This window comes from Delphinapterus leucas, chromosome 1 (genome assembly GCF_059928025.1).
Source record: "Delphinapterus leucas isolate spDelLeu-1000000601 "Yukka" chromosome 1, BTC_Dleu_Yukka2, whole genome shotgun sequence".
Taxonomy (NCBI): Eukaryota; Metazoa; Chordata; class Mammalia; order Artiodactyla; family Monodontidae; genus Delphinapterus; species Delphinapterus leucas.
This window is the reverse complement of record NC_143129.1, coordinates 20,802,211-20,819,228: the sequence shown is the minus strand read 5'-3', so window position 1 is coordinate 20,819,228 and position 17,018 is coordinate 20,802,211. Positions and strand designations below refer to the sequence as shown.

The 17,018-nt window shown below is 36.5% G+C and overlaps 1 protein-coding gene across 1 annotated transcript in view; it reads left to right on the top strand.

Moving 5' to 3' along the window:
- Positions 1-17,018, top strand: part of USH2A (usherin) — a 777,251-nt gene that overhangs the window by 117,417 nt on the left and 642,816 nt on the right. The window contains exons 9-10 of the mRNA XM_022579226.3: positions 3,518-3,713; positions 6,475-6,605. Coding sequence (XP_022434934.3) covers positions 3,518-3,713; positions 6,475-6,605 — 327 coding nt within the window. The remainder of the gene's footprint in view (positions 1-3,517; positions 3,714-6,474; positions 6,606-17,018) is intronic.

Sequence of the window (17,018 nt, the reverse complement as noted above, 5' to 3'; positions counted from 1 at the left end):
TTAGTTGAGCAGAACACAAGAAAATGGACATTCTCAGATACTACTTGTGGGATTATAAATTAGTTTAATTTTTCTAGAAGAAAGTGGTCATATTTCACAAAATCTTTTAAAATATTTACATTCTTATGATACAACTTTATCACTTATAATTTTGTTAAGGTAATATCCACAAGAAAAACAAAAAATTAGAAGAAGCAAAATGTTTCTGCTGTAGTTGCAGACTGGCTAAATAAGTTATTTTATGAACAATATGATAAGTAATGCAATAAAATTCATGATATTTAATAAGAGACTATGTAATAGTATGGGTTATAAGTGTGTATACGTGTGTTTTTGTGTATTCCTAATTTTGAGAAAAAGGAAAAAAATACACATAAGTTTTGAAAAAATCATTAAAATATTGTAGCTTATCATTTGGCAGTTGAATTATCAGTGATTTTAATTTTCTACTTCATTTATTTATTTTATGAAAAGGATAGTATTACTTTTATTAAGTACATAATTATGCTAAAATTTTAACACAGTTCCCATGAATAGCTCCTTAATCTATGGAATAAATTTTGCTTTTTCCATAAATTGTATGTATATTAGATGCTAAAAGCACTAATTAAAAAAAATTTCTAGCCTTTAACTGATCCAGTACATAACAGGTCTGTTTTAGTTAAACACCAATCCTCTAAAAGCATGGTTCAAATATTAGTTATCATGATATATTACCTGTAAGTAACTTCATAAAATACAAATTTTGCTGCTGGCTTGTCAGTCTACAAATTATATATATAACTGTTGCACATCATGATCAGTGACCAATCATGCAGCTTCTTTCACTCTATTGGTGACTGGTCAGTGCACATCCATTAATCAGTTCGTTCACAGAGAAGCTTGTAGTGGTCTAACCTCTTTTTAAGTGATAAACCCATGCGATATTTTATAAATATGAATATTCAAAAAAGAAGAATTGGCCAACAAAGATGGAAAGAAAGAATGTTTTGGGAGTGAAATTTCAATTAAACATTTCTTTTTAGAGAACAAATAGCTGAACACTGTCACCATTTGGAATACTTTATACATGCAGCCAGGGCAACTTAATGAATGTGAATTTAGCATAAATGAGGACATTGGTTGTGATGAATAGGTAAAGATGTCCTAGAGGAAATGATGCCAACAAAAAGTTTACATTAAAGGAATCTCAGAGATATTGCACGTCAGTGAAAGTAAAAACATGAAAATGATGGAAGCAGGCTGATCCATACTTAGAAAGGAGTATGACAATTCTCAAGGCTTAGAAAAGATGCTTGCTCAATATGGAAATTTACAGAATAAGAAAGCAAGCATTATTCAAGATACTGAATGATTTTTTACAAGGAAAATAATTCTCAAAGTTTCTAATATTAAATTACAGTTTATTAAATGTTAATTTTACTATTTTCTATTTCCCTTTATATTTGTAACTGATAGGAAGTTTTTACAGTTTTATCTTCACTTATCCTTCTTTGATACTGTTCCTTTATGTAGATCCAAGTTTCTGATGTATATTATTTTCCTTTTCTCTAGAAAACTTCTTTTAACATTTCTTGCAAGTAGGGTCTACTGACAACACATTTTCGCAATTTGTGTTTGTCTGACAAGCCTTTATTTCTCCTTCACTTTTGTAAGATAATTTTGCAGAGTACAGAATTCTAGGTTGGTAGTTTTTTTTCTCTCAACACTTGAAGTACTTCACACAATTCTCTTCTTGCTTGCATGTTTTCTGAGGAGAAGTTAGATATAATTCTTTGTTACTGTATAGGTTAGGTGTATTTTAACTTTGGTTTCTCTTTCTGAATTTTTTCTTTATCTTTGATTTTCTGTAGTTTGAAAATGATATGCCTAGGTATAGTGGGGTTTTTTGAATTTATCTTTCTTGGTGTTTTCTGAGTTTCTTGGATCTGTGGTTTGGTGTCTGACATTAAGTTGGGGGGAAATTCTCAATTATTATTGTTTCAAATATTTCTTCTATTCCATTCTCCCTCTCGTTTCCTTACCATTATACGTATGTTGCACCTTTTGTAGTTGTTCCACAGTCCTTGGATTGTCTGTTCTGATTTTTCAGTCTTCATTATTTTTGCTTTTCAGTTTTTGAGGTTTCTATTGATATATCATCTAGCTCAGAGATTCTTTCCTGAGCCTTATCCAATCTACTACTAAGCTCATCAGAGGCATTCTTCATTTCTGGTACAGTGTTTTTGATCTCTAGCATTTCTTTTTGGTTCTTTTGTAGAATTTCCATTCACTCTGCTTATATTGCCCATCTGTTCTTGCATGCTGTGATTTTAAATTCCTTGCCTGATAATTCTAACATCAACATCTCTGTCATGTTCTGATGCTTGCTTTTTCTCTTCAAATTGTGTTTTTTGCCTTCTGGTATGCCTTGTAATTTTTTTCTTCAAAGCCAGACATGATGTGCCAGGTGAGAGGAACTGCTGTAAATAGGTTTTTAGCAATGTGCTGGTGAGTAGTGAGGAGAGGGCAAGTGTTCTATAGTCTTATGATTATTAAATGTTAGTTTTACTATTTTCTATTTCCCTTTAGTTTTCAGTCTTTTAGTAAGCCTTTGCCTCTGGACTGTGAACTTCATGTGTGCCTCTTTGTCCCCTCTGCCCACCTCCCCTTTAGGTGGGATAGAGTGACAAGAGGGGGCTGGAGTTGAGTATTTCCTTTCTGTAGGTCCGTTAGGCTCTGGTTAAGTAATTTATCCTGAGGGAGATATCGTTAAGAACAGAGTGCTCTGATGTACTTCGAAATGCTTCCTTTCTTATCCCTCTGCCAGAAGCACCCAGGGATTTTCCCCTGAGTTCATTTACTGTGAGAACCTGGTCAAGCCGCTGGAAGAAAATCTCACAGAATGGTGAGGGCCCCTTATAACTACACTACCCTGGAGTTTTCAATTATCAGACTTGTTCATGGTGAACTTCCAGCAATATATCAATTATAATTCAGATTTTCTCCCCCAGCATTGGTTCCCATGGAAGTTTCTGCTAGTGAGTCTTTGATCCTATAGCTGAGACTCCCTTTATTTGCCTGTCTCTCCAATCTTGGGGACAGATGTTTGCCCTGTGTCCCCCACTTAGGGATCCAGGGAGAGTTGTTGATTTTTCAGTCTGTTCAACTTTTTATTTTTTGTTATGATGGAGTGGCAATTCCAAGCTCTTTATTTGTGGAAGCAGGACTTGGAAGTCAAGCTTTTAATGTTTTCACAAAAAATTTCAGATTGTGGAACAATCATAATTTTCCCCATTGGTTATTAAGATCACTTTAAATGGTTTCAGCTTGCATTGTCACTTTAACAATTCTGCACTACCATGACTGTAATATTCTAATTGATGATTTATAAAATACTTTGAAAAATACAATAGTTGCTGATTTTCAACTCTTTGATATTAGCTTTCTATCTAGTGAAAGTGCCGGATATGTAAATAAGAAGAAACAAAGCACAACTTTATATATTTATCATTCTGATATTACTTTATTGTTCTAGTGTGATCACTGCCTGCCTCTTTATAATGACAAGCCTTTTCGCCAAAGTGATCAAGTTCACGCCTTCAATTGTAAACCCTGTGAATGCAACAGCCATTCCAGAAGCTGCCATTACAACATCTCAGTGGATCCCTTTCCATTTGAACACCACAGAGGAGGTGGAGGAGTTTGTGATGACTGTGAGCATAACACTACAGGTAACTAGCAAATAACACAAATAAGAGAAGCTGACTTGGTCTTGAAGCCCTTGTGCTTCTATATATAATGCATATTATTTTAAATTATGTTATTGCTATCTTATTTAAGAAAGTGTTTTCATACCATGAAGCTTGAAAACCACTCTGGTTTACTGAATCTTCATGTTCCAAATGATTAGGTAGTTTTCAGATATAACACTCTAGTCTTAGACTATATATTTTCAGGAAAATGTTTTTTTCTTTTTAAATAAGTTCACATCATTTGATTAGATCATGAATATATTTTGGATACATCAGGAATTACTGTATTATTCTGAGTATATATATCCTTGAAATAAGTTTCCTGTGTGACCTCTGATCTTCCATTATGTCTGGATTCCCATGTAGAGAGGTTTACAATCATTCAGATTTGGTATGGACTCTAGTAATCAGGGAATACTCTTTTTAAAAATGTTCATTAAATGCATAAAATAATTATTAGAGTCTTGTCCCCAAAACCATCCAGCATTTTGACTAGTCATTGAAAAATTACTATTTTCTGAAAGGCTGATATGTTAAAAGCAGAAATAGACAATGTCTGAATTTGTAAAATATAATGGCCCAAGTCTGATGGGTTTGAAAGTGTGCTACTCTGAAGCATGAATGAATTTGTTGGATAATTATTGATAACCTAAAGTGGGACAGGCTCTTGGCTAGGTGCTGGGAATATAAGGATTAACAAGATGATGAATTTTCTTGTCTTTGTATGGATTATTACATGGTGGTAAAGGCACCCTATTAAAGGAACAATTAAAAAGTTGCCTGATGAGTGCTAAGATGGGGAAGTATAGTAGGAGTTAACCAGGTGAAGGAGCGGGGTTGGGGATTAGGAGTGTGAAGAAAGTTTTCCAGTAAGAGAAACAGCTGTGCAATGGCCTAGAGGAGAGAAAAACATGGCGCCCTTGAAGAACTGTTGAAAGTGCAAATGGCTGATTGTTAGAAAAGGCACTAGGAAGAAAGGCAGAGCCCAGATACTGGAGGGCTCTCTAAACCATGATAAAGAGATTGGCTTCTCTATCCTAAGGTTAAGGAGATGCCATTTCAGGGCATTTAAGGAAAGGAATTTTGTGTTTTTTAAAGACCCATCTGGTTATAAAGTGGAGAATGGATTGAAGAGGGTCAAAAGTGGTTTGGGAAAAAACGTTAGTCAGATATTGCAATGGTCCAGATGAGAAATAATGTGGGAAAACATTTAAGGTGGTGTGGATAGAGATGAGTGGATCCAATAGACTCTTAGGGTAGACAGTGACAGCATTTTCCGAGCAAGGTGCAGAGTGTAGGTAAGGGAAGGAAGAAGCGTCAAGACTTATGCCTGACATTCCGGTTTGAGCAACACGATCAACGTTGGTACCAGCCATTGAGATAGGAAATACGGGAGGATCAAATTGAAGGAGAAGATGGCAAGTTCTGTTTTGGACAAGTTCACTGTGTGTTTCCAAGAAACAAAGAAGAAACTCTCTTTGGGGCAGTCAGAAACACAGTTCTGAAGCTCCTTTCTTAAAGAAAGGACTTCCATGATGCTTCAGAGAGGATCAGTATAATCTATATACTTTAATGGCATCTTATGGTTATCACAGTTTGTAAATATATATTTATTCCTGTAATAATTTAATTAGGATTCATCTTACCTGCTAGACTATAAGGTAACTCTGTGAAAAGGGTGCAGTTTGTATTTTCCTCAGCCCTTAGCACAGAGTTTGGAACATGGTAATCACTCAATAAATATTCATTGAATGATAAATAAAGGAGAGAGTTCAGATTGGAGATATAAATTTGGGAGTCCTCAGCATATAGAAATGGAAATATTCTAGACATATTATAAATCCATTTAATTTGTCCACAGCCAAGATCCATTAGAGTGTGAGTTTTTCATTTGATTAAGTTGTTTTCATAGTTTTCTAATATTGAGCCAGTTTCAGCAATATTTGAGAAAGAGTGCATCATGTTTAAAGGGGGAATTGATAGCCTTCAGTTTTATTTCAATTTCAGTAATCTGATATGCTACTCACATTTAGTTTAGAAACTCCCTGTAGTTTAGATTGCTTTCTTATATAAAATGGAAAGGGAAATTTTCTGAATAATAAATTGTAAACAATAGGAATTACCTCATATTTCTAATGTGTCAAGATATTCTAATATTTAATATGAAATTTATTTGATGTAGCTAAATATAAAATTCTATTTTGATATTTGAAATGAAAAATAATGGCCATAAGTACTAACAGAAGCATTTGCTTTTAATCACATTAACTATGAAATAATAAATTACATTAAAAGCAGTCTTCTATTTTATAAGATTTAGTTCTGGAAAAATATTTGAATAATATATGCTTATTTGCTTCCAACTGTAGAGCTGTCATCTGCCACGAATGTAGAAATTTCTCATATTTGATTTAGATTCAGTACCTGGTCTTAGAAATAAGAATTTTAAGTTTGGAAACAAACTCTTTCAAAATGTATGGGCCCCCACAAAGCACAGCTTTTTAGAAGTGTGGTATTATATAACAGATGGGAGTTTAATGAAGTAGAGCACAGTCTGTAACAGGTTCATTGTTTCATATGCTGTGAATCACTAAATTGGCAGGTAGAGATGAAAGGTGCATTAAAATGGACATCCCTAAAATTATAGAATTCCCTCAAAGGAATACAGTCTTTAATTTTGAATTATGCAGCTGATTTTAATGAATTGGAAGTCATAACGCATAACCTTTCCCCGATGCAGGGAGGAACTGTGAGCTGTGTAAGGATTACTTTTTCCGACAAGTTGGTGCAGATCCTTCAGCCATGGATGTTTGCAAACCCTGTGACTGTGATAAAGTTGGCACTAAAAACAATAGCTTCCTGTGCGATCAGGTGAGTTCTCACTATTGAAGGTAAAGAACTGCTCTCTTCCAGAAACTAATTTAGGAGATGGTCTATCAGTGATGCTGAGGGCTGTATCAGGAAGTCCTCTGTGTGTGTGCTTACATTTCAAAGAGGTGGCTGCTTTCGGGGTGTTTCTGTGCAACTTTTAATATGAATATAAAATATAAGGCTACTTGGGCGGTCCATTTTACAGTTGTCAAAAAACGTGGGGGCTTCCCTGGTGGCGCAGTGGTTGAGAGTCCGCCTGCCGATGCAGGGGACACGGGTTCGTTCCCCGGTCCAGGAGGATCCCACATGCCGTGGAGCGGCTGGGCCCGTGAGCCATGGCCGCTGAGCCTGCGCAACAGGAGAGGCCACAAGAGTGAGAGGTCCGCGTACCACAAAAAAAAAAAAAAAAAAAAAAAAGTGGAAGCTTGGGGTTCCAAGTAAACAATGAAGTAATTTAAGTATGTGTCTTGGAATAACTGGTGAATTAATATTAATAAGTGATATTAAGTAAACAAGAACAGTTTTCCTCCCAAATTCTGTAGAAGATAGTATAGCAAAAGTCACTTACACATAGATCCAAATGGAAGTTATGGTAGCTCTGGTCTAAATTTCTTTTAACCTTTTCTCTATCTAACAGTACAATGGGTTTTTATCATTTTATTAATTTTAATTACCAACATCACAAATATTGATGTCTGACCTATATGAACACAGATTGTAACTGTATTATACATCAGGAAAAGCAGCTCCATACTTAAATGTGCTGTCTTCAGCTGGAGCTTTTTACCTGTTCTGATAATATTACCACATGAAAGTAGATAAAAGGCAAATTTACCTTGGAGAATCAATTCAATGATTGTATTAATTTTTAATAATTACATATTCTCTTGCAAATAGTTGAGAATGCAGTGGCCAAGAGCATAAACCACAGTCTGGTTAAAGAAAAAAAATTTTTTTAAGTTACAATGGAATGATAATTATTTCAAGGCAAAATATATTTGTCATATAACTTGGAGCATGTATTAAAAACCGTTTTAGCAAATAAAAGCCAAATGTAAAGTGAGCTAATATAGATTTGAAGACCTTCAGATTAACCATAGTGTGTGATATGCTTCATTGGAAAGCTGGGAGGTAGAAAAATAACTAAAAAGGCAATCTCTACTGTTTTTATATTGTGATATTGAGGCACTATTTTCTGAGAGAGTCATATTACAGTTTTATATGTGTTGACTAGTAAAATCTGTCTTTACACATTTCACCCTTACACATTTGCCCTGAATTTTCAACATGGATGTCTTTTGCTTGTTATTCAAGTCTCAATTCAAAGATTGATGTATCTTTTGAGATTTCTTCACTGATCACTCAGTTGTAGAACATTTTCAAATCACTGTATTTTACATCATCCCATGTTATTTTCATTGTAGCCTTTATTTAATTAAGCAAATTAAATAAATTCATTTATTTGCTTCAGCAAATTAAATAAATTCACTTATTTACTTCATTGTCTTTTCTCTGTCCAACGTAAACAGTACAGTTTCAGTCACATAATAAGCACCCCATAAATACTTATTTAATAAGTGTTAAGTAAATGAAGAGAGATTCTGTCTGAGCACTAATCTCATAGTCGGATGGTCATTTAGAATGGTTATTGTAATAATCTAAGCATTACATAAATTTTTCACTTAAATATGTTTTCTCCCTGAAGATCTAAGGTAAAGTAATTTTGGTATATAGTACTGAAAAACTGTAAACTAAAGTTACAGCTCCCAAAGTTTCATTTATATGTCATTACCCATATGAAGTAAAGGGTGGCAGATTTGTCCCTCAATTCTACAACTCAAGTATGCAAGAAATTAAAACCTAATTTTTCTCAAATTCCTATTTCAAGTCCATTTTATTGGGGTAGGAGACAGTTTTAGTAATTCTGTGCTTGTAAATATTTAACATTGGGGTATCTGAGAAAAATTAAAAGCCCACATCATCAATTTTAAGCTACCAATGAGATGTCACCAAATATGAATTTGGGAAGAATGGTCTTATACAGTGGAGATGGCTCCAGTACACTACTGGCTCTGGATCTCTTTCTCCAGCTCTCATGGGGTGGATCTAATTTTGGGGTGGAATTGTACATGAACATACCCAGGGCAATGACATTTCAGAAGGTAGGACCTCTCTGATCATTGATGTCATCGATATAGGTAAACATTCTGTGAGATCTCCTTGAAATGGAGGTGTTTCTCCCCTCCCAGCTAGGGCAGTGTTTTCAGAGTCCTAGTGGAGAGTCAGAACCCCAAGTCCTGCCCGGTGGTAACAAGGAGACCCTCCCCTACTGAGTTAGTGGAGCCAGAGTGGAGAACCTTGACTTCTATTCCCACCAGGCAATAGTGAGGCAACATCCTCTCTTCACTCGCCAGAAGAGTTTCATAGGAGGCCTGACTGTTAAAGCAAGACTTAAGTAAGATTCAGAGTCTCATAACACCAAAATGTCCAGGTTCCAATAAAATTTCACTTATCATTACAAGAACTAGGATAATATCAAATGGAATGAAAAAAGGCAATCAACAATACCAGCATCAAGGTGATTTAGATGTTAGAATTATCATGCAAAGATTTTAAAGCATCCATCCATTTGTCTCCAGCATATACCTACTCTAAAGTTAGGCTGAAGAAACTTCTCTAAACAGGAAATGATAAATGAAGGAATCTTGAAACATCAGAAAGGCATAAAAAACATCGGAGTTAAAATATGGCCAAATATGACACGTTTTCCCCCTTCTCTTTGAGGTTTTTTTTTTTTTTTGTGGTACGTGGGCCTCTCACTGCTGTGGCCTCTCCCATTGCGGAGCACAGGCTCCAGACGTGCAGGCTCAGCGGCCATGGCTCACGGGCCCAGCCGCTCCGCGACACGTGGGATCTTCCCGGGCTGGGGCATGAACCCGTGTCCCCTGCATCGGCAGGCGGACTCTCAACCACTGCGCCACCAGGGAAGCCCTCTTTGAGTTTTTAAAATTTTTTGACGGTTGAAAAATTAAATCACTATCTAATGTGGTTCCCAATATATTAGAGGAGATATTTAAAACAATTATATCAGAAATGGAGAGGGTAAGAAATGTAAAGGGAAGTAATTTTTCTATACTTAACTGGAATTGGTAAAATAAAAAAACTACCAGACTTTGATATCTGTGTATATAATGTAATATCTAGACAACAACTAAAAAGGCTTATTATAAGGATGATGTATTCAAGAACACCACAGATAAATCAAAATGGAATTCTAAAATATGTTCATGTAAAAAAAATAAATAATAAAATAAAATATGTTCAAATAACCTATAATAATACAGGGAGAAAGTAGCTAGAGACTGAAAAACAGATAGAATAAATAAAAACCAAAAAAATAAAATGGCAGACTTATTAAACCTTAATATAGCAATAATACCATTCAATGTAACTGGTCTAATAAACCAATTGAAAGTTAAAGATTGCCCATGAACGAAAATATTATCCTCATAGCAAACAAGACCGGCAACAGTGCGTGAAAGAAAACCACAAACCAATATCATTCATGAATTGAGAGGCCAAAGTTTTAAACAAAATTTTGGCAAATAGATATTCAGCAGTATTTTAAAATAATTAAAGACTAAGGTGGTTGTGTTCCAGGAATGCATTCTGTTTCAATATTTGAAAATCAAACAATACAATCACCTTATTTTCTGGCTAAAGAAAAAAGTCACCTGATTATAATACTGTATTCAGAAATAGTATTTGACAAAATTTAACACCATTTCATGATAAACACTCTCAGAAAACTAGTAATGGAGGAGAATTTCCTCAACTTGAAAACAAACATCTACACAGTACCTACCTACAACTGACCTCCTACTTATAAATGAAAACTTTCAGTGAAAAACTTAATGCTCTCTCCCTAAGATCAGGAATAAGGCAACAATATTCTATTCAACATTGTACTGCAGGTTCTAACCAGGGAAATTAGGCAAGAAAATGAAATAAAAGTCATCCAGGGCTTCCCTGGTGGCGCAGTGGTTGAGAGTCCACCTGCCGATGCAGGGGACGAGGGTTCATGCCCCGGTCCGGGAAGATCCCACATGCTGCGGAGCGGCTGGGCCCGTGAACCATGGCCGCTGAGCCTGCGCGTCCGGAGCCTGTGCTCCGCAACGGGAGAGGCCACAACAGTGAGAGGCCCCCGTACCGCAAAAAAAAAAAAAAAAAAAGTCATCCAGATTGAAAAGGAAGAAGTACAACTGTCTGTCTTTGTATATAACATGATCTTGTAGGTAAAAAATCCCAAGATTCCAAGGAATCTGAAACCGATAGGTGGTGTTTTGGGTGGCTCTGAGGAGCTCCGGTTCTTTATGTCTCAGTGCAGAAAGAATTCAGTGAGAGGCAAAGTGACAGATAAGAAGGGATTTTTTAGAATAGGATGCTTGTGAGGCTTACAAGCGGGCTAATGAGAGGGTGCCGTGCCCCAAGAACTTAGTGGGCTACAGTTTTACAATCAAAGGAAAAGAGAGAAGTGGGGGAAAGACCACCTTCTTCCTTTTTCTTGGGTAGACATCAGGCTTCCATCATCAGTTCCTCCTCCATGTCAGGTGGGGGACTTTTTTTGTCCCTACATGGTCAAGCCGGGACTGTCATGGCACAATGGAAATGAGCAAAAAGGCGGTGACATATGCTAAAAATGGTAAATCATCTCAGGTTTTAGTATAATGTCACCTTTTCCTTTTATTTTCTTTAGTGTGCACAGAGGAGCATGTCCAAGGAATCATGAACTTACTGAACTCACTGGGCAGGATGTGGGTCTCATGCCACCATTGTTTTATTTGTGGGGGGCATGTCTCATGCTTCTGTTGCATGGTTTTGTTGCTAGCAAGCCTGCTTGGTTTTGTGGTTAAGTAAACCAGCTTTCCTGAGTGATCATTAACTTACAGATGTCTCCCATACTTTTTTCTCTCCTTAAAATCCCCTGGTGGGATTAGCTATTTCATCACCTACTTTGTCCCTTTACTCTGTCCCTATCAAATTTATTAAAATACTGTCTATCAGAACTAATAAGGTTCAACAAGTTTGCAGAATACATGATCAATACACAGAAATCAGTGGTATTTTTATGTACTTGCAATGAACAATCTGAAAATGAAATTTAGAACACAACTTTATTTAAATAGCATCAAAATAATAAAATACTTTGGAATATATTTAATAAAATAAGTCCAAAACTTTTATTCTGAACACTACAAAATATTGTTGAAAGAAATTAAAGAAGCACTAAATAAATGGAAAAACATCCTATATTCATGTATCAGAGACTTAATTTTGCTAAGATGGCAGTTGGTCTATAGATTCAACACAGTCTTGTTAAAGGCCCAACTGGCTTCTTTGCAGACATTTATACGATGATCCTAAAATTCATATTAAAATTCAGGGCACTCAAAAAAGGCCAAAACTGTCTTGAAAAAGAAGGGAGTTGGAAGATTCACACGTCTCAATTTTGGAATTTACTATAATGTTGTGATCAAGACAGTGTGATGTGGCTTGAGGAGAGACACCCAGATCACTGTAATAGAGTTGAGAGTCTAGAAATTAACCATCACTTTTACAGTCAGTTGATTTTTAACAAGAGTGCCAAGACAAATGAAGAAACAATGGTCTCTTCAATAAATGATACTGATATGCAAAAAATGAAGTTGGATTCTCTACTTCATACCTTATACAAAAATTAACTCAAAATGGAGCAAAGAATAAAATGTAAGAGCTAAAAACATAAAAGTCTTAGAAGAAAATAGAGATGTGAATCTTCATGTCCTTAGATTAGTCGGTGACATTTTAGATATGACACCAAAAGCACAAGGAACAAAAGGATGGATAAATAGGACTTCATTAAAATTTAAAACACTTGTTTTACACAGGACACTATCAGGAAAATGAAAAAACAACCCAAACAATGGGAGAAAGTATTTGCAAAGCGTATAGTCAATAAGAGACTTGTCTCTAGTGTCTGTAGAAAAACTTTACAACTCAATAATTAAAAGACAGTTCGATTAAAAAATGAGTAAAGGATCTAAATAGACAATTCTCCAAGGAAGATATACAAACGGCAAATAAGCATATGAAAAAATGCTGTGGAGATTATTTGTCTTAGGAGAAATGCAAATCAGAAGCACAATGAGACACCACTTCAAACTCACTTAGATAGCTATCATTAAAGGTACAGATAGTAACATGTCTTGATGAGGATATGGAGAAAATGGAATTCCCACAGACTACTGGTGGGAATGTAAAATGTGCACCCACTTTGGAAAAGTCTGGTGTTCCTCAAAATATTAAATACAGTGTTACCATACGACTCTGCAACTTTAACTCCTTGCTATATATCCAAGCAAAAAGAAAAAATATATCCTCATACAATCTTATTCATGAATGTCCATTGCTGCTTTATTCATAATAGTCAAAATGTAGAAATAATCCAAATGTCCATTAACTGATGAGTGGATAAATAAAATGTAATATATCCACTCAAAGGAATTTTATTCAGTAGTAAGAGGAAAAAAGTACGGACATATTACAACGTACAAAGTATATATTACAACATGGACTTTGATCTCAGGAGTGAGAATAGGAGAAAAAGAGAGACAAGAATAGAAAAGGCGTTTTTAAAAAGAGGCTTCTGGGCTTCCCTGGTGGTGCAGTGGTTGAGAGTCCGCCTGCCGATGCAGGGGACACGGGTTCGTGCCCCGGTCCGGGAAGATCCCACATGCCGCGGAGCGGCTGGGCCCGTAAGCCATGGCCTCTGAGCCTGCATGGCCTGAGCCTGTGCTCTGCAACGGGAGAGGCCACAACAGTGAGAGGCCCGTGTACTGCAAAAATAAAAAAAATAAAAAGAGGCTTCTGTGTGTCATTTTCTACGTACAAAAATCTAATTTAAAAATGCATGAAAGGAAAGATGTTTATAAAATTAACATTTTTCTTTGTTTTAAAAACATTTTTTTCTTTTTTTCTGACTAGTTTGCTTTGTTGATAATTTTTATAGTCAGAAAAAAATAAAGAGGATTTTCATGAAATCTGACATGTAGCCAGAAAGAGCTACATATAGGAATCTGAAGGTAGATACAGTGATAGAACACTTTCGTGAATTTAAAACCTCCACATTCTCCACCTCTAAATCACATTTACATTTTACCTAATTTTTATTTTGTTTTCTCATGCTCCACGTACAGACACAAATTATACGGATTATTATTATATGTGGAAATATAGCGTCAAGTACACCTTTGCCTAAATAATGTTATAAAAGATTTCTAAAATTGCTTACCGTCATTTTCAACGGGACAACAGAATACACCCTAAAAAAGCTGTCAACAATGTCAGAATTATAAACTGTAAAATTAAATTCAAGCCCATTTTTAAAAATTCATGCAATTACAATCCTTAATAATATTAGGGAGCACAGAAGGAAATTAGGCAGTAGTTGAAGTCTCATTTTGTTATAATAACTTAGGAACCAAGCCAGCCCCAAATGGCCTGAGTGACTGTGCTGTGCATTCTGTGTTCTGAAAGGAAACTTCCCCTTTGGCAGTTGTCATTTGAAACTCCATCCAGTCTCATAAGGTATGGCATGTTTGTCTTATTCTTCCATAAGAAATATTGTAATTGTTCCTCTTGTGAATGCCAAGATCTTGAAAATGGCATGAAGTAATGCTCTGAGTCACTAAACCCTAAAATTGCTGATGCCAAAGTCAAGACCATCAAAGTCATAGATCATCTAAAGCACATAATAATATTAATATTATCAGGAGATAATGGAGAAGAGTCGTTATTATTATTGAGGATTCCTTAATATAGAGTCCTGGGATCCCTAGGGCTACCATGGATGAGTTTTAGGGCATCCATATATACCTTTAGATTGTATGTGGGAGTGTATCTGTGTACTTTTTGTTTTGTTTATGTATCTTTAAAGGGAGAGCTTTCAGTACCCAAAAGATATATCTGGGCCCAAAAAAAAGAAAAATTACTGCACTGGGGAAAATAAATCCATTCGTCTTATGAGCAGCCTTGGCTAATAGTAGAGATACGCATAATGTGTCTCCCAAAATGTCACTGCACTTCTTGTTTCCTTTGCATTCAGTGCCTGAGGTGTTGGATATACATCCTGAGTTGGAGGTTGAACGTTCTTTCCCTTTTCCTTATCTAGTGTGACTTAGGTCCAGAAGGAACCAGATAGAGCCCCAGGCCTGGCTGATGCTTTAAAAAACTATTTTGAGGTATTTGGGGAAGGACCTATGAAGGTCCTACTTAAAGTACATTTATGTAGAGATCCCAGCCTGTTCCTGACCTATGTGCACAGGTGATGCTGATGTGGTGAGGACATTCGAGAGAAAGGCCCTAACGTATGGCCTGCCTCATGCAGAAGGCATTCAGGCAATGCTGTCTGAGTGCTTTTCTGCCTGGGATTTTCTCCATCTCTCTTCCCTTCTTTCTCCTTTACTTTGCCGTGTTCTTGGCCCTGGCTGAGGAAACCGTGAGAGTAAAGCCACAACAGACAAGATGTAGGAGGTCGGCCAGCGCCATTCTTCTCAAACTTTAATGTGCACGTGAATCTCTCAAATGCTTTTTCAAAGACAGATTCTGATTCAGAAAGTCTTGAGCAGGGACTAAGATTCCATATTTGTGAAAGTTTCCAGGTGATGCCTCATTGCTGTCTGTGGACCAGTCTTTAATAACCAAGTTGCTAGAAAACTGTCTATCAAAGATGCATAGAGAAAAGAATCTGGATGTGGACCTGTGTTGGGGAGTGGTAAATGTGAGTGTGTCCTCCTGCACACACTTGGTCAGGAGTGGATTCACCCTCTCCTATCCTCTGAATTCCACCTTAAAGCCAAATGGTTTTCTAAGTTTTCCACAATGCTGAGCCCCTGTTAAATTGCAGTCAAAGTGTACCCTAAACTATGTCCTCAAAAATCAGAAGATTTAACCTAAGCCATTTTTTTAAAACAATGGAAATAAAAAACAGTGAATGAAGGAATCTAAAAGTCGGCTGAAAACCAAAATATAGTTGTAATTTTATGAAGAGAGAGAAGAATGGTTGATTGCAATACTCAAGAAGGCATCAATAAACGGCTGTAATAGAGCCAGAAGAGAGAGAAATGATTAAGAGACATTAAAAAAGAAATTAATAAGGCAGGAGTCGAGTGGTTGAGATGAATTAGATGAAATGGAAAGGCATCAGTGACGGAAGTATTTCCAGATTCGACCCATGGAAGATGGAATCGTAAGGAATAAGAACCCTACTTGTGAAAATTGATTGATCTGCCAGGGTGATAATTGTCAAGGAAATACATTAAAAAATGGAGCAGGATATACTTTCTCTGCATAATGTTTCCTGCAATTCATCAACTCTCTCCTCTGCTCAGAACTAAGTATTTGTCATTAATTACCACAACATATCTAAAAGTCCAGAAACATATTGCCTTTTATTTTGTGTTACCCCAATATTAAAGTGTACAAAGAGAAGCAATGCACAGGTTTCTTCGGCCTATAAGGAGACTGACCTTGAATAGTATGATGTATGGGTATTGGCTGTAAGCATTAGGATGGCAAAGGATTTGAAAGGTGGGGAGTTTATGTGGAGCTTTAAGAAAGACATGGAGATTTGGTCATAAGTCATGTGGTACCTCGTTCAGAGACTTAAGGAGAGATGGGTAGTAACATTTCTCTTGCAGCTGGTAAACTGAGTGTTAAGTGATCAACCTGAGAATGTAGAGGGCCAGATACAGAGATAGGGATAAAGGTGCTGGGGTGCACATGCGAAGAGAAGGAGGAAATGGAGCTGAGCTTGGTGGAAAGGCTCATTCTGAAGACGTTATCCAAGATTCAAAGTTGTGGTAAACTGAAGGTAAAATAGATGAAGCTGCGACCACGGTGACGTTCCCAGCCTCAGCCTAAGTTGAGTACCACATATTTGGATACATCTGTCACCTCCTTGGGAATGAACTCATCCCAAGGGCCAGGATATACAAACTTGGCCGAGTAAGAATACCTCAGGCATTTAAGGTCAGACTCAACAGTGCTGATAGTTTGGGCAGACATGTTAGGTAATAAGTGGTTGTTGATTTAACTAACAAATATGAGGTAATAACAAGGCTTGCAACTGCATTGCTCCCGATAGTAGTTAGGATAAGCTAAGCGCATGTAATGAATAGACCCCGAGATGTCTAGTGACCCAAACAATATAGGAGTTTATTTCTTGTTTCTCTAACCCCTCCAAGGCAGCTGTTCCTGGTTGCCTGGTGGCTCTTCTCCATACGACAGTCCAGGGCACAGCCTCTTCCACTCCGTAGCTCTGCCTTTCACTAGGAAAGGACAAGACAATGTGGAGAAACAACTCCCACCTTTTAA